We start from the raw sequence: 25,344 nt of genomic DNA on the forward strand, positions 1-25,344 counted from the left end.
ATCATATCAGTAATGATCTCATTGAATGGTGAAACAGACTCAATGGGCTGAATGGCCTACATCTGCTCTTACATCATATGGCCTTATTTAAAGAGAAAGAAAGAACCTGCATTTATATTGTGTACTCATGACCTCAGGGCTTTCCAATGGACTTCACCACGGAGGTACATTTTTTAAGTGCAGTCACTGCTGAAATGTTGAAAAATGATGCAGTTTGCACATAGTAGGGTTGCACAAACAGCATTGCGCTAAATGACTGGTCAATTTGATTTGGTGATTTTGGTTGAGGGACAACAGTTGAGCAGGCCACCAAGAGAACCCTCCTGTTGTTCAACGTGAGCCATCATCGAGAGGGCAGAGAGGGCCTCAATTTAATACCTCATTCAAAAGATAGCATCATTGATATAACAACTATTCCTCAATATTCCAATGAAATAGCAGTCTGAATTATGTGCGCGAGGGGGTCTTGTGGTGCAAAGGTACAGCCCCTGCCTCCAAGCTAGAAGTTCCAGGTTCATGTCCCACTTCAGGATTTGATGGCAAGACAGATTGTGTATCAACTTGTAAATCCTACAGTTCTCTGCAGCAAAGAATTCCACAGATTTGCTCCCTTCAGAGAAGAAATTCCTCCTCATCTCTGTCTTCAATTGACGGCCCCTTACTCTGAGATTATGCTCTCATATCCGAGACTCTCCCACCAGGGAAAACACCCTCTCAGCATCTATCCTGTCAAGCCCCTGAGAATTATATTTGTCCCAACATATGCCAATGGCAGGTGGTAAAAGTGGGAGAGATTTCTGGTTAGTTATACAATGGAAAGAAATTACAGCATCTACCGTCATTATCCATAGTTCCAGGTTACAACATGCATGTAAAAGTGTATGTTGCCACAGTAATTCGGACTCCTTGGAGCGTTGGGTGGATCCGTTGGCTGGATGGCTGTTAGATCAGGTTAATGCCAGGATCACTGGGTTCAATCCCTTTTCTGACTGGGGTGGATTTGGGACCTGCTTCCTTGCCCTACTTGTCTGAGGTGCTGTGGGTTGGACTGCCTTTGGGTAGAGAAGGAGACTATGTGCTCAAGTCACTTGAGTAAGGCTTGTAAATACAAATGCCAGACTGCACAAGTATGCCACCACTGAGTGAGGTCGATACCTTGGGAAAAATTAATTATAAATTTTACTTCCTTTTATTTAAATAAAATAACTTGCAATGTTGAACTTTACAAATTACAGGACCAACATTGTGTTCCTTTGGCTGTACTGGAGGTTACAGGGTGGTAAAAGTTGCTCTGAATTGGGATGAGTGCTTCTCTTAACAAATTCCATTTTAACTACTAGAAGCACCACCTGTAATCACATTCAGTCTACAACACGAACTTCTAAGAAACATAATCAAAAATGTTGTTTGCAGTTTGTGCTATTTCCAGCTCTTGAACTGTGAGAAAGAATGAAGAGTAAGAAAGATTTGTTGCTTTCATTGAAAATGGACAGTTATTGGTGTGATTCCCAGAACAGTGGTAAAATCAAGGGAACATCTTGAAATTCCATCCAACAAAAATGGGAATATGACCTATTAAGCCACCATAAAACACTGGTCTCAATAAGAAATTGATAGAATCGTGGATTGCGATCCCAAAAACACGGGTGAGCATTCTATAATCTGGTGTAATAAAAATGAAGAAGCAAAATACTGGAACTCAGAAATAAGAACAGAAACACTCAGGAGGTTTGACAGCATCTGTGGAGGGAGAAAGAAGAGTTAACAATTTAGTCAATGAATCTTCATCAGAAAACAGAAAAAATGGAATTTAACTTGCTTGAACACCGTGAAACAGTAGTCTTACGAATGAATAACTAAATGAGGTATATGGGGATTGCTACAAGCATTGTTACAATGTGAAATATTGCTGGTTGTGGCATTAGCTAGTTTAGTTGGGTGGTGGCAAGGGGGAGGGAGAGCGTTGAGATGTGTTAATAATGCCCAGAATGATTTCACTGGCATGTTGTCTAATGGTTCATTTTCTGAACATCAAAACAAACCATTTGTTAGGCAGGATAATGTATGGCTTTGTTGAGTTAGCTGAGGGCTGAGTGTTATTGGGCGTGAGGAGGGGGAGGGAGTCTGTCAGCCTGCAGCCTGTTAGAGCCCCCCCTGGCTGACACTGTGTGCTGGTGCGGCTGGAGTCCCTCTCTTTGTGTGGAAACTGGTGCCTCTCTTGTGCTCTGCTCGCTGTGTCACAGCGAAGCTCATCGGCTGCCGAAGGTTGACTAAACTACACATCCTCCTCTTGTAAAAGGGAGAGGGGCGGGTGAGGGGGGGGGGGTCTGCAGAGTCGGGAAATTCTCTTCAGCTGGTGAAAAAAAAACGCTTTCCTTACTGAGTTGATTTTTAAATTTTTTTATTCAAGTATTTGCTGGACTGCAAAGCTGTTGTTTTGGAAGGAGAAAACTGCTAACATAAACTGCTTCTTTTTTTGTTGGAGAGTTCTCTTACTGTAGACCACAAACGGATGTGAGACAGGGAAGGTGTCTCTCCTCCCTCTCCTGTTTCTTCTCACTCACTCACTCTCTTTCTGCTCTCACGAACAAACCAGAGAAAAAAGGGGGTGCTGCTGAATGTGTTCACTGCAAATTTCACTGAAATGGACGTGAGGTTTTATCTACAGACTGCTCCAGCTAACATCTCCACAGATACTCCCTGCCTGGGACCTTCACCCTGCTTAGATCCATACTATAGCAATAAGGTGATTTACTTTAGTTTTCTCTAAAGCATGTATTCTTATTACACGTGTGTCTGTTTGAATGTTCCTGGAGTTCTGGCGCAGTGAAAAGCTGCTCTCGGGTTAAGGCAAGCCTGAGAGAGACTCAGAGAGAGAGAGAGAGCAGTGTTTGTGCAGTCACTTGGCCCTTTTGGCTGGGCACAAAAAGGTGGTACTGATGAGTTTTGAAGCGCATCGTATTGCACTGTGAGTGCCCGTTGAAGCCGGGGTGTTAGGGCAGATCGATGGACAGACAGTAACACCTCGTTTTGCAGCAGTTTTCTCCCACTTTTACTCACGGGATCCTTACAGTACTGAGCCGCCTGGCAGTAAAACTGCACTGATCTCTCAATAAACTAGTTCCGACTCATTTCCTTTCATTGTGAAGAAATTGTGACTGGAGAGTTTGCGATCATGTTTGCGGCCCGCGGGTGTCTGCTGATAAACTAACAGTTGCCATCTAACATTTTAAAAAACACCGGGCTGATTGCAACTTTCACAGTAACTTTTTTTTTCATATCCGCCAATCGGAAATATAGTAAGAGCAGGCTAAATGTGTCTAACTAGCGATCTGACCCGATATTCCCAGTGCCTGAAAACAAAGTGAATAAACTTTAAACATGTCCTTTAGATTCAGTTGACTGATTGTTTAGTGCATGTTTAAGCATGAGGACGGGGTACCATTAAAGTTGAATCATTTATTATGGTGTTACTTTGCTCCCGTTGACATGGTGGTTGAACATTTCAAATTAGTTTTAAGCTGTGTCAAACCTACTGTTCGCAAAGTGTCCGATGTACATCAGGACGAGTGCCGAGTAAGAAGGCAATTCGAACAAGGCTGTTTATGGTAAATGTGTGAGATATCTCTTGTGTAAACAGACAAAACTGGATGGTATGCCGTTATATGTGGGTCAGGCTACAGGACAAACACAGAGGACCTTTCAGGAGCTGAGTGTAAGATATAAACCGAGATCTCTAGTTAAGTTTACGCACGGTGTGTGTGTGATAAAGTGGCAGCAAATAAATCAATGTATTTCTCAATATTCCCAAAACTAAATTACGTGTACAGCAGTTATTTCATTTAAACATCAATGTTTAAGTTTGTATGATAGCACACATTAAAGTAGGATGGCAGTGTTACAGCATTTGATACTATTATCTAATTAATGTTAACCCATGAGGCAAAAATGAACATATTTAAATGCAGATAAAATAACCCACTGTGAATGTTAACCTCATATCTAATAATAGCAATTTTCTTTTAAGAGCATCTTTTTTTAAAATGCCTGTCATATCCATTTTTATTTTTATTTTACAATCAATATTGCCTCTGGAAATAGCGAGCTTGTTCGAGTTCATCTGTGACAAATCAAAATTCTGATTGTGATATGCACAGAAAATTCAGATCCTGAAAACGTGAAAAGCAAAAAGTTAATACTTCAATGGTGACACAACATTGTTACCCTTTTGTGAGTAACATGGTGCATCATAGACAGGTGCAGTGTTAGATTTTGGTGGCATTAACATTGCTGAAACAAGTAAGTAAGCCATAGATAAACAAAAAGAAGTGGCTTGGGTTTTTTTGTGTACAATGTACAATGGAATATAATGTCCATACATGTAATACATTTTTCCTGTTTTGTCTCAGATTAATACACATCTTCAGACTTTTTCCTATATCTTCTCATGCAAAATGATACACAAAACAAAATCAAGCTGCATTTAGTAATATGTTTAGCAGTTGACATGGAATATTTTATGTTAAAAGGTGGCCCCAAACTATTAATATATGTGAAAATGACAACGTTTTGCAAAAGTGAAAGTAATCGATATAGTTACGTTTGAGGCTAGTCTAGCCTCGGAGTTTAATATTACATTTATAGAATACTTCTTGGTTTGTGATGCCATCTGAGCCCAAGACTGGATTATAGCATTGTAATTCATTCTCAAGTGTCCTTTCTCTTCTATGTAATTATCTGCTATGACATCTGAGCCTTCATTTGAATCAATGAAAAATGGACAAAATTAATAAACTGTTTTTTGACAAAGTATTTTCTGAAAATTCAGGAAAGTGTTAAGTGCACAAAGTTCCTTTTCATGTACTAGTAGGCTTGGATGCCAATCCAGTTGCCCCACAAATTGTTACCTGTTATACATAACCTATCATTTTTCACTTAGCACAATTCTCAAAACGGTACCAACTTGCCTGTTATGAGCAAATAATTGTTAAATCGCCAGTGTAATATCTTTCATGTGTATCCTAATCAGTTTTGTAATCATTGTTATATCCTTTCATTCATTTTCATAGCATGCTGGTGATTTATTTGATTTGTTTTAGTGAAACTATCATTTTCTTTGTGAGCATGTGAATGTTCTGAGTAAGAATTGACCTTTCTGATAAATGATGCTGGGTGCAGTTTTCTCCAGTCAACCATATATCATTAGTTGCTATTGTGAATTGCCCAGGGTTGCTCTTTACCATATAAGAAGCCATTCATTTTCAATCTTTTAAATACCCTTTAACTTGTTGCAAAATACAGCAAATAACTAAACAAAAATGTTGCAGGAGTAATTTAGTAACTGCATGTATCGACGTTTCAGAAAAGAGTAACATTTGAACAAATAGGCTATTTAGAAAAGTACAAGTCGTATAATGTAATAATCACATTTAGTGGTTAATGAAAGAACCCTATCTACACTCCCTTGATGGCTATAAAAAGCTGTTATGTTCATTCCATCAATTGGGATACAGCTGCTATGCGTTAATGATACATCATTGTCTGACTGATGCACACAGGAGAGGTCAAACCTGAAGTGACCCTCAGAACACTTAACAAACTAATCTAGTTTTAAATAACATATTACCACCCCAGAAACCTGTATTTCTGGCATTTCATTGGGCAGTCACAAGTAAACAGATGCCATGGAGGACAACTTCAATGGTGGCAATCAATGGGAGCTAGAAGATAAAGAAGTCCTGCAAAGTTATTATATGTTCAATTTTTAGTAAGTTGAACCTTAGTCTTTAAAATTAACAACTTTCATAGTTTTAAGAAAATATTAGTTTAACATTCATTTCACATTTCAGTGCAAGGGAATGTATTCTGCACTTAACTGTACGTTTAGGAAGTTCACGTTTGTCCCTATGGCCCTATACCATTGTTTGAACATCTAATTTTAATTTCCACAGTACAATTTTTTAATGTTAACTCATTCTCAATTACATTGCTTTATTACAGCAGTAGTTTTCAAACATGTCATGGTTTAAAGACTTGTAAATATCAAATCTAAATGACACTCCACTTTATTTCACTCTATTTACCAACATTTCAAGTAAATAATAACAAAGTTACATTAACACTTTTTAAGGAAACCACATGTGAATGTTTGGGGAAGGCTGGGTTAGAGATGAACATTAAATATTAAAATGTAGCTCTCCTTAAATTATTCCAAGTAAACAGGGGATGTTTTCTGGTAAAATAATAAACTATTTTAGAACCGAGCCTGACGCAAATGAAGTGCTACTTTAGACTGATTCTTTTACATTTTCAGCAATAAGAATCCATCTGAAGACAAGAAAATATTACTGTTCCATTTGTCCTCTGTAGACAAGCTTTTGGGACTCAATACTTTGAGTTTAATTTTTACAACACCCCTCTCAATCCTACTGTTACTTTTACTTTCTACTGTTATTTTGCATTATTTTCACATTATATATCAATGCACAAGTGACACATTTTCCGCTGTCGAATCTTACACCTTTTCAGTTCACAGTTTGGATGATAGTGACAGTTTTGCTGTGAGGATTGCTTTGGCAGCTAATGAAGTTTTTATGTGATGAGTATTTCAGCAGCTGCTTGCTTTTGAATGAGAAATTATAAGTTATATTGTTAGTTTCAGACATGGTATTACCTTTTTAACACAGAAAAATATATACACCATTCGTCAATGGTGAAGCAAGTCTTTTATTCTCTTTAGAGCTTAGCTCTCTAGGCTGATGTGAACTAGAATGGCATTGGTTATATGGTCAGCAAATGAATAGGTCTACTTTGAATCTGGACTGCTGCCAATTTTGTGCAGACAAAAGAACTCGACAAAAGAAAGAATTGCTAATGCAAAATGCAAACTAGGAACAATCTGGAAAAAAAAACTAACAGCAGAAAAATTTTGACCATATGGCAGCGCTGAATATCAAATTGTTAGGTATTGTACCTTTTATAATATAAAAATAAAACTCAGAAATCCATCAGCTGCAAATGTTGTTACTTCAATTTATAATGGATTTATAAAGATTGCTGTTAAGTTAATCTGGTACGGTACATCAAAATTTAATTCTCAGTATGTGTTTTCAAACACAACAATGCACCCTGCAGGCTTTTTGCCAAGAAAACAGAGTTGTCCACTGTTGGAGTTCCTGTTTTCTAGTCTGTGTTGTAGTAGAAACAGTAGTTTGATCAGCTATGCCATGCTCCATATGTGACACTCATTAGTGTGTACTTGTCACTACTGCTACAGTAAAGATGCATCTGTGTTCACCTCATTTAGAAACGTGAAACATTGGCAGCCAGATTTTTCCCGATCATGTTAATCGTACTTAATTTGGGTTGATGGTGGTAGTTGTATACTTTCTGTTCAATAAAGTAGCTAGATAATTATCACAGACTGAATTTAAACTAAAGTAAAAATGTCTTTTTATGTAATATCATTCACATCCTCAGAATGTTCCAAGGTGCTTCACAGTCTATGAATTATTTTTGAAGTGTAGTTTATTGTTATTTTGAAGACATGGCAGCCAATTTGCAGTCTTTAAAACCGAACTTAAGCCCATTATTTCTGTAAACAAATAGTAACCAAAGAGAGCATATTGTTTGAATAATGGCATCATTAACTGCCATCTTAATTTATGGAGGCAAAATAAGTTACCTTATGTTCTGGTAGAAGACGTGGCCCACGGCTGTGGATGCATCATTGAGCTCCAATCTTAGCCAGCGTTTGAAACTCCCAACTTGTCCACGTGAACACATTTCCCACTTCAGATCAGCATTAGTGGGAGAGGGGAACAATTGTTGCAGTATGGCAAATGCAGGCACCTTTTAATCTCACTGGAAAAACACACAACTGCTGCTGGTAGGGAATAAACTGAACAACATTTGCATTGCAAGCTAATACAGAGCAACTACACAACCTTCTTACTGGCTGTACTATCTGGAGAAAGAGCTCAGCAGTGGAAGAGGGGTAAAACAAATTAAAGAAACATTTCAGAATGTTGAGCTACTACAAATGATGAAATAATAACAAAATACTTGAACTACTAGGATTTGATTGCTTTTTGAGAATACTACATCAGCTTTGTGCGATTTATGACATATTCAGTTAAGGTCTGCAGCAAAAAACCTCCTGATTGTATGCTTCAAGACTTTGGCAGAAAAAGAGCTAAAGTAAGTTATTCCATGAAAAATTAAATTCATTGTTAAGTTTGTTTCATTAATGGGATCTTAAAAATCAGTTCAGTCCCTGAATCAGACCAATGAAAGCATTGCTTTCTATTGTTTATACTCTTACTGTGAACAGAATTTTGTTTCAGATACCATGAGAAGTAATGTATGCTTTCATTATAAGGTTTTTCAGTTGAAAAAGTGTTAACATATTTTACTGTAACGAAATGGAACGGCTAATATAACTGAAGCTCATAGATTGCTGATATGCATGAACAGTTAGTCGTGTTTGTGTGGTTTTACATTTTAAACATCACATTGACGTCTGTTCATTTAAATGTTGCTTTTGAGAAAGTTATTTGACATGCAATGAAATGATTACATTACTGCTGCTATACTAGTTCACTTTTTCTAAAGGAGGAAATCAACAATAGATGGAATTGCCATCACTCAGTTGCTCCCAAGTATACTTTTCCGTTCCTTTAACATAAGCAAAAATTTGAGTTGCCGCCTGTAAGTATATACAGCTCAGAAATTGCCAGCATTTCATGAACATTGTGAATCATTACTATTTGATATAGAATGAGAAGTGGGAGTGAGAGAAGGTAAAAACAGATAGCTATCAACCACTCACTACCGTACTCCCAGTTCATCTGACTAATGATTTTTTTGAAGGTCACAAAAGAATTGTATTGTGGCAGTTGGACTGTTTTAGCCAACACAAGTCCATAGACTCAACATGGACCCAGTTTGGGATTAATTCATCCATTTCTGCTCTGATAAATCTGGAAGGATGTGGAATCAGATAAAGGAATTGCGTTGAATTTGGAAAAATGTCCCATTCTTTACTGCTGCCATTTCTAATCAAGGAAAAAAAAATCAAAATATACCATTGACATTATTAAGAAGTAGAGGATAACTAAATGATTGACAATATTTGGCAGATCATGCAATTCTCAACAGTAATTGACAAAAACATGTCGTTTGAACATTTGTAATATGTTATCAAATATAACACATCTTCCTTTTTCAAACTTTAAAATATTCAGATCTCCTGATTTAAGATGCAATATTAAGAAATAACAAAACTGTTTGTTCGAACTCAGGAGAATTCGATAAAACTTGAGAAAATAATTTAACGATATTGTAAGGTTCCAACCTTTTCTAATGCCTCACATGTCAACATTTAAAAAGAGACGTCTTACTAATAAAGCTAATCAAGATAGAATTTTCTCCTGCTTGTAACAAAGGCTGTTACTGTTTAAGTTCCTGTTCAGTGGTTAGTGTGTATGGTTCATTGAGTGTTGTCAAAAAGGCTTTCCTCTTGATTGACAGCCTCATAGGAATGTGAAAAGCGATTTTAATTGCATATCATCTGTGCATATCAGGGTTGACTAATGGGCCTAGTTTTAGAAGTACCAGTGAAGGCAAAAGAGAGAAGATGGGAAATAGGGAAAAGGAAGTGGGAGAAGGCTTGAGTGTTGACAGTGAACAAAGAAATGGTTGCCTCCCAAAGGGCAAGAGAGAGATAAGGGCAGGGTTAAATTGTATGTATGTAAATGCACAAGTATAGTGAACAAAATTGGGGAACTAAAAACAGAAATTGCTCGCGGGGGATATGACATAGTGGCATTGACAGAAATGTGGCTCAAGACAGAACAGGACCGGGTGCTTAACATCTCAGGTTGTAAGGTGTTTAGCAGAAACATGGTGGGTAAAAAGGGGCAGGTGCAGCAGTCTTGGTCAAAGATAGTGTCATAGCCCTTGAATGAGATTCAGTTCCTGAAGTAGAATCTATATGGTTGGAGGTGAGAACCTGGAAGGGAGTGGTTATCTTGTTGGGTATTTATTATAGACGTCCAAATAGTGGGGAGGAAGTGGAAGAGAGCATTTGTAGACAGATTATGGAATCTGCAGGACAAGTATGGTTGTGAATGGTGGGGATTTCAATTATCCTAAAGTAGACTGGGAGAAAGGTAGAGTGTGGGGCACAGAAGGGGAGAAATTCCTGCAGTGTGGGCAGGAGAACTTTCTGGAATTGTACCTTCCAGTCCTACCAGGGAGGGAGCTGTGCTGGATCTGGTCCTAGAAAATGTGGCAGACAGGTGGAGAATGTCAGAGTGAGGAGTTGGGAAATAGCAATCATAATATAATAAGGTTCAAATTAAGTTGGAAAAAGATAACAATCTGTTATCGAGTAGGATCCCAAATTTTAGTGGTCTAAAAGTTGAACTGGAGCAAGTTGATTGGAAACACATTTTGGTGGATAAAACAGTGGATGAAAAATGGGAAACTTTCAAAGGAGAGATGACTAGGGTGCAAGCTCGGTACATACCCATGAGAAATAAAGACGGAGTATCCAAAGCTGGAGTACCCTGGATGACGAATGTTATTGAGGAGAAAATAAGGAAGAAAAAAGAGCCATATGATTAAAGCTGGGATAATAATAGCAATAGAATTAATAATAATCTTTATTAGTGTCACAAGTAGGCTTACATTAACACTGCAATGAAGTTACTGTGAAAATCCTAGTTGCCACACTACGGCGCCTGTTCAGGTACACTGAGGAAGAATTCAGAATATCCAATTCGCCTAACAAGCACATCTTTTGGGGCTTGTGGGAGGAAGCCCACGCAGGCATGGGGAGAACATGCAGACTCCGCGCAGACAGTGACCCAAGCTGAGAATCGAACCCTGGGTCCCTGGCGCTGTGAAGCAACAGTGCTAAACACTGCTATGGTGCCTCCCCATCAGGAAGGGTATCTCAAATGTAGGAGAGAGGCTAAGGCTGAAATAAGGGAGGCTAAAAGGAAGCATCAGGAAAGTATGACAGGCTGCGCTAAAAAAATTGTAAAATGTTCTTCAACTATATTAATGGTGAAAGATTAGTGAAGGATAGAGTGAAGCCCATATGGGACAAGCAGGGTAAGCTGTTCACTGAAGCAGAGGGACTGGCAGAGGTACTAAGTGACTAATTTGCCTCTGTCTTTACCAAATTAGAAGATGGGCCTATTGAAAATGTGGGTGTTGAGCAACTGAACAGTATCGTGTAGATAAAGAAAAGGTGCTAAAAAGGCTGGCAGCACTCCAGGTAGAGAAGTTGCCAGTCCCAGATGGGATGCATCCTAGATTTCTGAGAGAGGTAAGGGAGCAAATTGCCGAGCAGTTGACAGAAAGTTTCCAGGTCTCTCTGAACATAAGTTTAGTCCTGGGGCACTGGAGGATTGCAAATGTGATGCCGTTGTTTAAGAAAGGGGCAAAGGATAACATAGGAAACTAAAGTCCCGTCAGCTTGACATCAGTAGTTGGAAAACCGTTGGATGCCATCATATGGGATAAGATACATGTACGCTTGCAGAAAAATAAGTTAATACTAGACAGTCAACATGGCTTTGTCAAGGGCAGGTCATGGCAGGCAAATTTAATTGAATTGTTTGACAAAATGACATAGGCAGTAGTGCTGTGGATGTTGTGGATAATTTGAATTTCAGAAAGTATTTGATACGGTGCCACATGGCAGGTTGGTTAGCAAATTGGAAATGTTTGGGATTGATGGGTCCTTGGCAGCATGCATTAGAGGTTGACTAAGAGATAGGAAACAGAGGGAGGTATAGATAGGCATTTCTCAGACTGGAGACGTGTTGAAAGTGGTGTTCCCCAGGGCTCAGTGTTGGTACACTTGCTTTTTCTGATTCATCTGAACAATTTAGAGATGGGCATTGAGGGAAAAATGTCTAAATTTGCAGATGAAACTAAGCTGGGGAGATGAGTAAATTGTGAGGATGACGCTGAGTGAAGTCAGAGGGACATTGACAAGTTGGCCAAATGGGAAGACACCTGGCATATGAATTTCAATGCAGAGAAATGTGAAGTAATGCATTTTGGTAGAAGAAACATGGTGAAACAAAAGAGGCTCAATGGTCCAACATTGAGGGGAGTACAGAAGCAGAGGGACCTTGGGGTTTGAGTGCAGAGTTCTCTGAAGATGGCCAGGCAAATTGAAACAATTGTTAAGAAGGCTCATAGGATCATTGGGTTTATAAATAAAGGCATAGAGTATAAAAGCAAGGAAGTGATGCAACACTTCTTCAAGCCACATTTGGAATATTGTGTTCGGTTCTGGACACCTTATTTAAGGAAGCATGTTAAAGCCCTAGAGACAATGTCAAGGAGATTTATCAGAATGAGACCAGGAATGAGGAATTTTAGATAAAAGGAAAAATTAGAGAAATTGGGCGTGTTCTCCTTCGAGCAGAGAAGATTAAGTAGTCGCCTTATTGAGGTGTTCAAAATTATGAACAATTTTGACAGAGGAAAGAAGGATATTCTGTTGCCAGTGGTTGGTAAGTCCGTGACTGGTGGTCACAATTTCAAGATGGTCAGCAAGAAAGCGAGGAGTGAGCTGAGGAGAAACTTCTTTACTCAGAGAGTTGTTGGCGTTTGGAATGCGCAGCATGGGAGAGATGTGGAGGCGGTTTCAAAGGAGAGTTGGATATGTGAAAGTGATGAATTTAGAGGGCTGAGGAATGGGACGAGCTAGGTAGCTCTTTTGGGAGCTGGTGCAGACATGATGGGCCGAATGGCCTCCTTCTGTGCTGTAAAATTCTATGATCCTACCAGGAGGAGTGCATTGGTAGCACTCTCTGCAATTTATTACTGCTGAGGTCTATATCTACAAGTCAGGATTTATCAGTGGTGCGAATAGTTTTAAGAACTATAACCCTGTAAGTGAATAACATTTTTAGAGTTATTATTCAGCCAGCCAAGATAATGGATACAAAATTATAAATTATCATTTGCATTGCAAAAAAATATAGTAGCATTTTGATGTTAATATTATCAGTTTTATTCAATCTAGATTTCATTGCCAATATTGACTCATGCAAATACTCTTTTGAACGTAAGCCACAGAATGCAATACTGTGCAGGGACTTTCTAATCTGCAGCCAGGTATTATGTAAAGCTTTTAAACTTTGTAAAACTATTCAGCATTTTTTGTTAAACATGTTCATCATTGCTATCTCAGAGCATTAATGCATGATATCTAATTTTATTGCATGATTACCGACTGAAATGCATACCCAACTGAAATAATAATCCAGCTAATGTTTTGCTACACTATGTCTCATTTTGCAATTTATTTACTGAAAATAGTCTTTAAGAATGCAAGCACTGAGATAATAGTGTTTTAGCTAGTGAATTATTAAGCAATTTCAGGTTTGCCTGGATAGTAGGCAGCATATTTAAAGTTGTACACTTGTCATACAAGTTACATATCCTATCCTTAAATACACCCTAATTCTAAATCTAATCTTTACCCTCATCCTATTCCTAGATCCAACATAACTCTTAAATCTAGCTCTGTCCTGAAAACTAATCCTGAGCCTAAAGTTCCAAATCTACCCCTGCATCGTAACCCTATTTCAAATTCTATTGGCACAATCAACTGACTGTCGATACTGAAACTAAAGGAGAAAGGCTTCTTACAAAATTGTACCTGCACAAAAGTCACTTGTCTATTGTTTTGCCCGTGAATGATGGTGGGGAGTCCTAAGCTTTATGGAAACAGAGGAAGGCCCGAATGCAAAGCTGTATTCGTGCAGATGCAGAATCTTGAGGTAACCTTTTTGCCTCAATTTCACGGAATAAAGAAAGATTTGCATTTGTTCAGCACTTTTCATGACCATCAGACACCTCAAAGCTTTACAGCCAAATGAAGTACTTTTTGAAATGTAGCCACTGTTCTAATGTAGGAAATGTGGTAGCTAATTTACACTCAGCAAACTCCCACAAACCGCAATGTGAGAATGACTAGATAATCAGTCTTTGTAATGTTGGTTGAGGGATAAATATTAGTTAAATTATCCCCCTGCTTTCCTGCATAACAGTGCCGTGGGGTCTTTTACATCCTCCCAAGCAGGCAGGTGAGGCCTTGTAATAATGTCTCATCTCAAAGACAGCACCTAGCACAGTGTAGCACTCCCTCAGTAGTACACTGGACTAACAGACTTGATTTTTGTGTTCAAACCCTGGAGTGGGTCTTGAACTGAAAATCTTTGTAATTTAGAGGCCAGGGTGCTACCAACAGAGACACAGTTGACACAACTGTGATGATAATTGATCATATTGGTGCCTGCTGCAAAATATGTCCACCAGTTCCTCTATTTTGCTTATTCTGCTACATCCACGACAGCTGCATTATAATAGTCCATGTAAGAGTTAACTCAAAACAACCAAATTGGTGGAAAAATGAAATTACAATAAATTCTCCGGCCTTGTTGTGCTCTCGCTCGAGCGAAATGAGTCGGTGAATAGTGGGAGAGGCAGAAAACGAGAACTGCGCCAGATGCCAAACAGTTTGCGATGCTGCAGGACCTGTGGGGGAATGGACATGTGGTCAGTGGGAGGGATGCGTCAGTCAATAAGGCAATAACAACTCACATTTGACAGGTCCCCCAGATGGAGTCCGGTGGTTCCTCACCTCTGCCGCGTCCGTCAACCTCCGTGTTGGTGACCACCCTGTCCTCAGCCACCTAAGCCATGGCTGTAACCGATTGCACAAAGCCTTGGACACCTTCACTAATGGCGCCGACGTCGTGCACCAGGCTTTCCACTGCGGTCGCCACCCTGGCAGTGTTGGCGTCAGTGCCACGCTTTGCTGGCGACATCTCCAGCGCCCATAGACTCTGGGAATTCTCCAAGTGCCTATGGATCTGCTGGAGTGATGCTGACATCTGCATCTGAATGTGCCGGCCTCATCCTAACGTCTCCATCAACTCTGGGATGACATCTTCCACAGGCTCAGCATCAGGCTGGGACCCAGCTGGGTCCAGGGATCCAGCAGACCCCCTACACTGTCCCACCTGGGGGGTTCCTGCCTCCACCTGATGTACATCAGCAGCAGTGTGGTGATCACCAGATTGTGCCCGAGAAGCCTGACCATTAATATTACTCACCGATGCGTATATCTGCGCTGGTGGAGGGTGGGGATGACAGCTGTGCCATGACTATAACGGTGGCATCCTCGGAGCTCTCCTCTGAGGTGATTTCATCGGAGGCTGAAGAGGGGGGTCACCCGGGATGGGCCGGCGCCATCGGCTGGAGGACCGGTGGGAGAATGGACATGTGGTCAGTGGGAGGGATGGGTCAGTCAGTAAGGCAATAACAACTCCCTTTTGACAGGTCCCCCGGGTGGAGCCCGGTGGTTCCTCACACCGTGGCATCCGCCAGCCTCTGCGTTGGTGACCACCCTGTCCTCGGCCACCCCAGTCACCTCCAGGGCCCGCTCCTCAAAGGTAGTGAGGATTCTTATGTCCAGCACACCACTGCCCTCTCCTGGCCACTTTGGGAGAGCTTTTCCTGAGGAGACACAGAAAGGGCATCACTAGCCACATGCGTGGTTCACAGTAGGGGGGGGGGGGGTGGTTTGGGACGGAAGGGCTCGGGGGAGTTGAAGGGGAAGGGGGGTGGAGGGAGGGTTGGGGATTGCATAGGGCGTGGAGGGAGGGATGGGGGTTGCATGGAGAGTTGGGAGGTGAATGCTTGTGTGGTGGCGGAAAGGTTTGGGGGGGGGGCACGTTGGTGTCCACTTACTCGTGCTGCCCGATATAGGTCGTTGACCTTTTTTTGGCACTGGAGGCTAGTCCTCCTGGTCACAGTCCCGGCACTCACAGTCGCCGCCATCCCATCCCAGGCAGCACTAGCTGCTCTATGGCTAACCGCCCGGGACCGTCGGTGGAACAGGACATTCCTCCTGGCCTCCATGGCATCTAGCAACCTCCCCAGGTCTTCATCCCCAATCATGGGGCCGGTCTCCTCAGCGCCATTATTGCGAGTTGGCTGGAGTTGGCTGAGCAAGTGCAGCTTAAGTGCTGCTCGACCTTGTTTGTGGGGGGCTGCCAAGTGCGGTCCCGGTGAATCGACTGGTGAGCCTTCATTTGCGGCGAGAGGCCCTTGGGGCCCCGTTAAGGGAACCAATTAAAGTTGAGCGCCGGGAAGTTCACGGCAGTTCCCACTCGCACTTAGAAATCTTTCCAGAGAATCGCGCCCATAATCTTTTGTATTATTTTGGTCTATAACTTCTAATGCCTGCTCTTTGCACTTAAGAATACTTTGAAAATGCTCGGGGAATATCAATTTCTGGCTGAAAAGCAGCCTCTAGCACTGCATTTGAAAACTTTGCCGCTCTCTCTCTTGCCTGTTGCTCCATTTTGTGTACTTTTGCTTCTCACGTGGCCTTGTGCAGCTGCAACCTCTGTACACTTGAGTACAGTTGTGCTTTAAGTTGGGGGAGGGAAGGCTGCCTTTAAGATGGATAGGCTAGCGGAAGCAAAGGGTATGTATGCACGTGGTTGGGCCCCACTTTCAGCATGCCACTAGTCAACAGTGGATACCATGCTGGGCTTTATGCTGAGGAGGCAGCATGTAGTTTGTGTGCTGCCTACCTGAACTGGACCAGGGGCAGGGTGTGTGGTAGTCACCACTGTTATATTGAATATACCACATACGAGGGGTATTACGGTAAGGCCCCGGTGCTACAGGGAGGGGGGTAGATCCCTGCCTGCTGGCTCCGCCCAGTAGGCGGAGTATAAATGTGTGGGCTCTCCGAGCTGCAGCCATTTCGGCAGCAGCTGCGGGAGGTTACACATCTCTGTGTTATAAAGCCTCGATTACTCTCTACTCTCGTCTCGTCGTAATTGATAGTGCATCAATTTATTACGCAGAGATTTTACAAAGATGGACCTCCACATCCAGCCTGATCGCCTGCAGCTGCACCCTCAGGCAGACAATGCCAAGTCGGCCTTCGCACATTGGCTAGCTTGCTTCGAAGCATACATCGGATCTGCGACAGAACCACCTCAGAGGCACAGAAGCTCCAGATCCTTTACACGCGGCTGAGCTCCGATATCTTTCCCCTCAACCGGGACACGCCTACCTACGCTGAGGCCAAGGCACTACTGAAAGAGAACTACACTCAGCAGACCAACAAAATCTACACTAGGCACCTCCTGTCCACGCAGCATTAACTCCCCGGTGAGTCTGTGGAAGATTTCTGGTGTGCCCTGGACGCCTTGGTGAGAGACTGCGATTGCCAGGCCGTTTTGGCCGTTGAACATGCTGACCTGCTAGTTAGAGACGCGTTCGTTACGGCATAGGGTTGGCCTACATCCACCAGTGCCTCTTAGAAGGGGCTACCATCGACCTCACAGCGACCAAGAAACTAGCGATCTCGCTCACAGTCGCCTCACGCAATGAACAGGCGTATGCCCCCGACCGCACGGCCCACCCATCCTTGGCATCGTGGACCCCGTGAGCGAACACCCCATCATGGACCCCATCAGCGACCGCCCCCAAGCCAACCCCAGGCCTGCGCCGCGCGGCAGCCAACCAACCCCGGGGGACCCAAGTGCTACTTCTGCGGACACCCCTGGCAGCGCTGCCCGGCACGGAGCGAGCTCTGCAAGGCCTGCGGGAAGAAAGGACATTTAACTGCTGTCTGCCAGGCCCGCTCGATCGTCGCCATTGTCCCTGCACCCCCTACGTGCGGCCCACGGGCGCCGCCATCTTGCTCGCCTCACAACACATGTGACCCATGGGCGCCACCATCTAGCCTCCCTCAGGACACGTGCGGCCCTTGGGCGCCGCCATCTTCCCCGCCTCAGGACCCCTGCTCGTCGGCCACCTGATCGAGCCACCCATCGCCTGCAACCGCCGCTGACCAGCCGCGTCTCACCTCCATCACGATCGACCAGTCCCGACCGCACAACCGCACGACTGCGTCAACGACAGATATCCTGCCTTCTGGACTCCGGGTGCACTGAGAGCTTCATCCACCCCAATACGGTAAGGCGTTGCTCCCTCACGGTACACCCCATTAATCAGAAAATCTCCCTGGCCTCCGGAACCCACTCCGTTGCGATCCGGGGGTACTGCACCACCGCCCTCACCATCCAGGACGTAGAGTTCAGTGGCTTCCGGCTCTACGTCCTCCCCGGCCTCTGCGCTGCCTTGCTACCTGGCCTGGACTTCCAGTGCAATGTCCAGAGCCTAACCCTGAAATTTGACGGGCCCCTACCACCCCTTACTGTCTGCGGTCTCACGACCCTGAAGGTCAACCCGCCTTCTCTGTTTTGCAAACCTCACCCCGGATTGCAAACCCGTCGCCACCAGGAGCAGACTGTACAGCGCCCAGGACAGGACCTTCATCAGGTCTGAGGTCCAGCGGCTGCTGCAGAAAGGTGTTATCGAGGCCAGCAACAGCCCCTAGAGAGCCCAACTGGTAGTTGTGAAAACTGGGGAGAAAAACAGGATGGTCATTGACTACAGTCAGACCATCAATCGGTACATGCAGCTCGACGCATACCCCCTCCCAAGCATTTCTGATATGGTCAATCAGATTGCACAGTACCGGGTCTTCTCGACAGTTGACCTAAAATCTGCCTACCACCAGCTCCCCATTCACAAGGTGGACCGCCCATACACCGCGTTTGAAGTGGACGGCCGCCTTTACCACTTCCTTAGGGTTCCATTTGGCGTCACTAACGGGGTCTCGGTCTTCCAACGGGAGATGGACCGAATGGTTGACCGGTACAGACTGCAGGCCACCTTTCCGTACCTGGATAACGTCACCATCTGCGGCCAGGACCAGCAGGACCACGACGCTAACCTTTCCAAATTCCTCCACACCGCTAAACTCCTCAACCTAACCTACAACAAGGAGAAGTGCGTGTTCCGCACAAACCGATTAGTCATCCTCGGCTATGTGGTCCAGAACAGAGTGCTACGGCCCGACCCTGATCGCATGTGCCCCCTCTTGGATCACCCCCTTCCCCACTGCCCCAAGGCCCTCAAACGATGCCTGGGCTTCTTCTCGTACTACGCCCAGTGGGTCCCCAACTATGCGGACAAGGCCTATCCACTCATTCACTCCACCGTTTTCCCCCTGACGGCGAAGGCTCACCAGGCCTTCAACCGTATCAAGGCCGACATCGCCAAGGCCGCGATGCACGCGGTCGACGAGACGCTCCTCTTCCAAGTCGAGAGCGATGCATCAGACGTCGCTCTAGCCGCCACCCTCAACTAGGCAGGCATGCCTGTGGCATTCTTTTCCCGCACCCTCCATGCCTCCGAAATTCGGCACTTCTCCGTCGAAAAGGAGGCCCAAGCTATCGTTGAAGCTGTGCGGCATTGGAGGCATTACATGGCCGGCAGGAGATTCACTCTCCTCACTGTCCAATGGTCAGTTGCCTTCATGTTCACCAACACACAGCGGGGTAAGATCAAAAATGATAAGATCTTGAGGTGGAGATTCGAGCTCTCTACCTAGAATTATGAGATTTTGTATCGCCCCAGTAAGCTCAACGAGCCCCCGATGCCCTATCCCGAGGTACTTGTGCCAGCGCACAAGTGGACCGACTCCGGACCCTGCACGACGATCTCCGTCACCCAGGGATCGCCCGCTTTTATCACTCCATAAAGGCCCGCAATCTGCCCTACTCCATCAAGGAAGTCACGGCTATCACCACAGACTGCCAGGTCTGCGCAGAGTGTAAACCGCGCTTCTACCAGCCAGACTGAGTGCACCTGGTGAAGGCCTCCCGCCCCTTTGAATGTCTCATCTGGACTTCAAAAGGCCCCTCCCCTCCACCGACCGAAACATGTATTTCCTTAATGTGGCTGACGAATATTCCAGATTCCCCTTCGCCGTCCCATGCCCCGATATGACGTCTGCCACCGTTATCAAAGCCCTCAACACCATCTTCGCTCTGTTCGGTTTCCCCGCCTACGTCCACAGTGACCGGGGATCCTCATTTATGAGCGATGAGCTGCGCCAGTACCTGCTCAACAGGGACATTGCCTCGAGAAGGACGACCAGCTACAACCCCCGGGGAAATGGGCAGGTGGAGCGGGAGAATGGGACGGTCTGGAAGGCCGTCCAGCTGGCCCTACGGTCCAGAAATCTCCCGGCCTCCTGCTGGCAGGAGGTCCTCCCCGACGCCCTTCACTCCATTCGGTCGCTCCTTTGCACTGCGACGAACAAATCTCCCCATGAATGTCTGTTTGCCTTCCCCAGGAAGTCCACCTCTGCGGTTTCGCTCCCAACGTGGCTGGCAGCTCCAGGACCCATTCTCCTCCGCAAGCACGTGCGGCTCCACAAGACGGACCCTTTGGTTGAGAGGGTACAGCTATTTCACGCGAACCCCCTGTACGCCTACGTAGCGTACCCCAACGGCCGCCAAGACACAGTCTCCCTCAGAGACCTGGCACCAGCTGGGTCCCCCCCCCCCTCTGCCCCAGCGCCACCCTCCCTCCCCCAAGCACACCCCACCACAGCCCCCGCTCCAGGACGATCAGTCCTCCCCTTGATCCCACCTGGGGATGAAGATGAGTCCGACACGCTCCCGAAGTCACCGACCACCGAACCGGCGCCAAAATCGCCACCAGAACTGCGGCGTTCGCAACGACGGATCAAGGCGCCCGATCGTCTGAATTTGTAAACTTTTCCTGAAAATGTTAAACACCTGAATGTAAATAGTTTTCCACCACTCCCGCTGGACTCTTTTTTAACAGGGGGTGAATGTGGTAGTCACCACTGTTATATTGTATATACCGCATATGAGGGGTATTACGGTAAGGCCCCTGTACTGCAGGTACGGGGGTAGATCCCTGTCTGCTGGCTCCACCCAGTAGGTGGAGTATAAATGTGTGTGCTCTCCGAGCTGCAGCCATTTCTGCAGCAGCTGCGGGAGACTACACATCTCTGCGTAATAAAGCCTCGATTACACTCTACTCTCGTCTCATCGTAATTGATAGTGCATCAGGGTGATTACGCATTGCTATCCCCATTCCCCAAAATGGATCTTAATGAATTTCCTCCTCTGCGCTTTGAGTGCTCATTTTCTTTTTTTTAATGGAATCCTTTCACTTGTTTTGCTTCGGCTACCCTGTTTATGTGGTTACTCGTAGTGATCCTTTCAACTCTCTATAATTTCATTTAGTGAAGACGCTTATTCACTGACATTAAGAGTCATGAATTTATTTCTGACACACAGGATGGTGCTTTGACAAATTATATTTTGAGTTTTAGTTCAGCGATATCATGATAATAGCTGTCACTCAAAACCCCAGGGTTTTTCAAGCAGTTCCTCACAACTGAACTATTGTGGAAGTTGACAGCTGAGAAGGTAACTTATTATCACAGATTATTAAATGCTATATAAGATTTAAATTTACAGCTCTTATTACTCAGGGTGTAGTGATAGTTTGTACAGATTCAAGTCATTATTATTGTGCCATATTTAAATCCTACTTCAAATAGCTGTGTGCCAAGCTCTAATTGATGTTAAAGATTGAAGAAGTAATTAGATTGCGAGAAGTGGGAGATAACAGAAACACATTTTAACAGATGGAATCAAAAGCAGTAACATTAACTTGCATTTATTTAACATATGTAACAGAAAAAAGACCTAAGGGGAAAAATGGAAGCCAAAGAAGTAACTAATAGGAGGGATACCAAGAGCTTGGAAAAAAGATGGTTTTAATGAGAGTATTCAAGGGAGAGATAAAGGTGCCCACTGCCTTCATATTTTTCCCATAATTTACAATACCTGGCTACTTTTACATGACAGATTGGCCCCCATCACCCTGGCTAATAAGTCTGGGGGTAGCCTGTCCAGAGGAATCATAGCTGCTGGCAGCTATTTAATGGCAAATTGGCCATTAATAGACTGGAGGCAGGCCTTCTGCCCCTCAGGAACATGGGGCGGGATTCTCCACCCCCACGCCGAAGTGGCCGCGCCGTCGTGAACGCCGTCGAGGTTCACGACGGTGCGGAACGGCCCCGGTCCCGAACGATTCAGGCCCTGACAATGGGCCAGTATCGGGGCCGCGTCATCTACATGCACCAGGCCTTGTCACCCGCGTAAAAGCGGCGCCGCATAGATGACGCGGCCGGCGCCGCATAACGTACGTCATCCGCGCATGCGTGGTTGCCGTCCTGTCCAAATCCGCGCCGCAAGAAGATGGGGGACGGATCTTGCGGGGCCGCAGAAGGAAGGAGGTCCTCCTTCAGAGAGGACGGCCCGACCATCGGTGGGCACCGATCGCGGGCCACCCCACATTCAAGGTGAAGCCCGGTGCAGGATCCCCCCCTAGCCCCCCCACAGGCCGCCCCCCCAGCGTTCACGCACCGCCCACGACTGCAGCGACCAAGTGTTGATGGCGCCAGGGGAAACCCGCCGTTTTGGCCTGGCCGCTCGGCCCATCCGGGCCTCAGAATCGCGGGGGTGCCGGAGAATCGCCATTTTGGGTTACTCCGGCGATTCTCCGGCCTGCGGCCCGCGAAACTCGACCGGCCCGTTCCCGCCGCTTGGGAGAATCGCGGGAGGGCGTCGGACCGGCGTCCCCGGAAATTTCGGCAGCCCAGGCGATTCTCCCAACCGGCGTGGGAGTGGAGAATCGCGCCCATGAAGTCTCATCTCAGTGAGCTGCTGGTCAATCAGAGGAAGGCAGTTCTCCAGTTAAACCCCAGTGGTCGTGGGATGTGGCCCATAGTTGTCCACTTAAGGCCTTCAATTTAAGCACTGGCAAACATGCCAACTGATGGAACTCCCATCATTGGTAAAATGATCTGAATGAAATGTTTGCATTGTCACAAAGGGACTTCCCCCCCCCCGCGGTGGGGGAGGGGCGCTGGGAGTAGGACATACGTTGTGGTGGGGGAGGGGGACCTTGGTATCGAGCCGCCCGCTCAAAATGGCGACCTGATAGTGGCATTCAGAATAGAATCCTCGAAACTCCCCGTCATGCATACATTAGCATGGCATGGGACAGTGAATTGCTCCTGAGCACTGCTACTGGTGCCAACGCAGACCAGGAGCGATTCTACTCCAGTGGGAGAACATAGTCTCCCAAACAAAGAATTCTGTCCATGGTTTCCCAGTTGGACTTGTACTTCTGCCATATAATGTAGATCTTGAATTACTCTGAAGAGAATTACAGGAACATTAATGCCTTGTAGAACTTTCCATAAGGAAATTTATGTTGACAAACAAATACTGTAACAGAGGTCTCCGTTTGTGACTGCCAGAGGATGGTTACATTTGCAGTGAATCTTATGGAACAAACAAAGAACTGATACAATGTCTATTATAGATTGCCATGGGTGAAACATGCTCTGAGTGATGATATTTTGTTAGAAGTGGGTGAAGCTGAACAAGTACGGCATTTTCAAATAGTTTTCCAAGAACAGAGATTTATTAGCCTGTAACTGCCATGTTAAGTGCATAGATAAGTCTTTATCTATCAAGGAAGCAAGCTGCCATCAGAGGGGTGTAGAGCTAGACACATTGAACTGAATTCGTTAAGCAGCTTCAGAAGTTAAAAACCTGGAGAGTCTGGAGTCATTAGAAGTTGAAAATCCTGAAGAAAGCACAAATCTATCTAGCTTCCTTCCTTCTGATACTTTTGTGTGGATCTGAAACATGGATGCTGATTAACTAAGACATTGAGGCTGAATTTTCCCAGCCCTGCTATGGTGGGTTTGGAGATGGGGGAGCCAGGTAAATATGGAGCCCCATCTATGATATGGACAATGTCAAATGATCAAATTTGCAGTCGTTGTTTCTGACCACATCTAAAATTATTTTTGTCTCTCGGCACTGGATTTTCAAATGCATTCCTTCTACAAGGGAACTTTCTCCAGGTGGGCTGGGAAACAGAATGGCTGCTCTTTCCATGAAATAGGGAGCCAATTATGTTGCTTATGGCCACCAATTCGGGGTAATCTTGTGGCCTCTCCAGCAGTTTGCTGGTCTTGAGTGCCCAAACCACCCCCCCTCACCCCGACTCGTGCGGAGGCCACCAGCTCAATGGAGGAGGCCTCCAGGGTTAGGTTGAGATGGTCATCGAAGCAAGAGGCTCCATGTACCTGGAACAAAGCCGTGACAATGAAAGAACAGAACTGGGGCTAAACCCAATCCAATGGAGGGGTTTCCTCTCCAAATATACATTCAGAAGAGGCCAATTTGGAGGCCGCCTTCCGGAAGATTGCTGAGCCAGCCTTACTCCCAACAAATGCAGGCCTGGAATACCTATTTGGTACCAAAGCACATGGCAAAATCCAGTGCCGAGAGACAAAAACAATTTTAGATGTGGTCAGAAACAATGACTGCAAATTTGATCATTTGACATTGTCCATATCATAGATGTAACATCAAGAATCAGACATCAAAAGAGAGGTTATCATTAATTATTACACTGATTGGCCATCTTGTCTGTTTCGAAGAGCATCCGCCTATCACTGAAGATCAGAATCAATGTCTGGAACTGATTGGAAGTGTCTATGGCATTTTCCTTGATTAACCGGTTATATCATGGGCAGGATTCTCAGCCACACCGACAAGTTTTCTGGTGAGGTGCACCCCGCCGGCAGCGGGATTCTCCATCACACCAGCCGGCCAGTGAGGTTTCCCATTGTGGGCAGCGCCACGCCGCTGGGAAATCCTTGGGCATAGGTGTGCTGCCGGCGCAACTGAAAATTCCGACAGCCCTATATCTATATTCGGCCTGTTGAACCTTCAAAACACTAAGGTGGAAGAGACTGGGAAAGGTTGGGGCTAGTTGACAATTTGTATCAGGATGAAGAAGCTGTAATTATGTTTGCCCTCTAGGTTGATCCTAGAATAGTGGTGGTGGTGTGTGAGGCCACTTGATGTGGTCCAATTGATTGATGGCTATTTCTTGAAACTGAAGGAACAAAGTTGTGGATAAACTCAGATATGGATGGGATGAAAGAGACTGAAGGTTTTATTGTAGATAGGGGCATAAAAGATAAGGGAGTAGTTGATCCAATTACTGGGTGAAGAGGTACCTTGGCAAATGTTGAGGAAAAATCTAGGCAGTTAAGAGTTTGAAAATACATCTGTAAGTGTCGCAGGGAGAGTTTTTTCAGCAACACACGCAGAAGGAAGTAGGTCATGGAATGTGATTATTGAGGGATTCATGATGGTGGTCAAAGAGGGCGGCACGGTGGCGCAGTGGTTAGCACTGCTGCCTCACGACAAAGAAAGGTACAGCACAGGAACAGACCCTTCGGCCCTCCAAGCCTGTGCCGACCATGCTGCCCGTCTAAACTAAAATCTTCTACAC

At 44.9% G+C, this 25,344-nt stretch overlaps 1 protein-coding gene across 9 annotated transcripts in view; it reads left to right on the plus strand.

Moving 5' to 3' along the window:
* The first annotated feature begins 2,203 nt into the window (after window positions 1-2,203).
* tox (thymocyte selection-associated high mobility group box) overlaps window positions 2,204-25,344 on the plus strand; it is a 449,045-nt gene continuing 425,904 nt past the window's right edge. The window contains exon 1 of one of the 9 annotated variants that reach the window (XM_072467723.1): window positions 2,204-2,746. In XM_072467723.1, coding sequence (XP_072323824.1) covers window positions 2,645-2,746 — 102 coding nt within the window. In that variant the 5' untranslated portion in view covers window positions 2,204-2,644. Of the gene's footprint in view, window positions 2,747-7,939; window positions 8,200-25,344 lie in introns of those variants that run through there. The other 8 variants (XM_072467717.1, XM_072467722.1, XM_072467724.1 and 5 more) reach the window with 8 other exon arrangements.

This window comes from Scyliorhinus torazame, chromosome 11, assembly GCF_047496885.1.
Source record: "Scyliorhinus torazame isolate Kashiwa2021f chromosome 11, sScyTor2.1, whole genome shotgun sequence".
Classification (NCBI taxonomy): domain Eukaryota; kingdom Metazoa; phylum Chordata; class Chondrichthyes; order Carcharhiniformes; family Scyliorhinidae; genus Scyliorhinus; species Scyliorhinus torazame.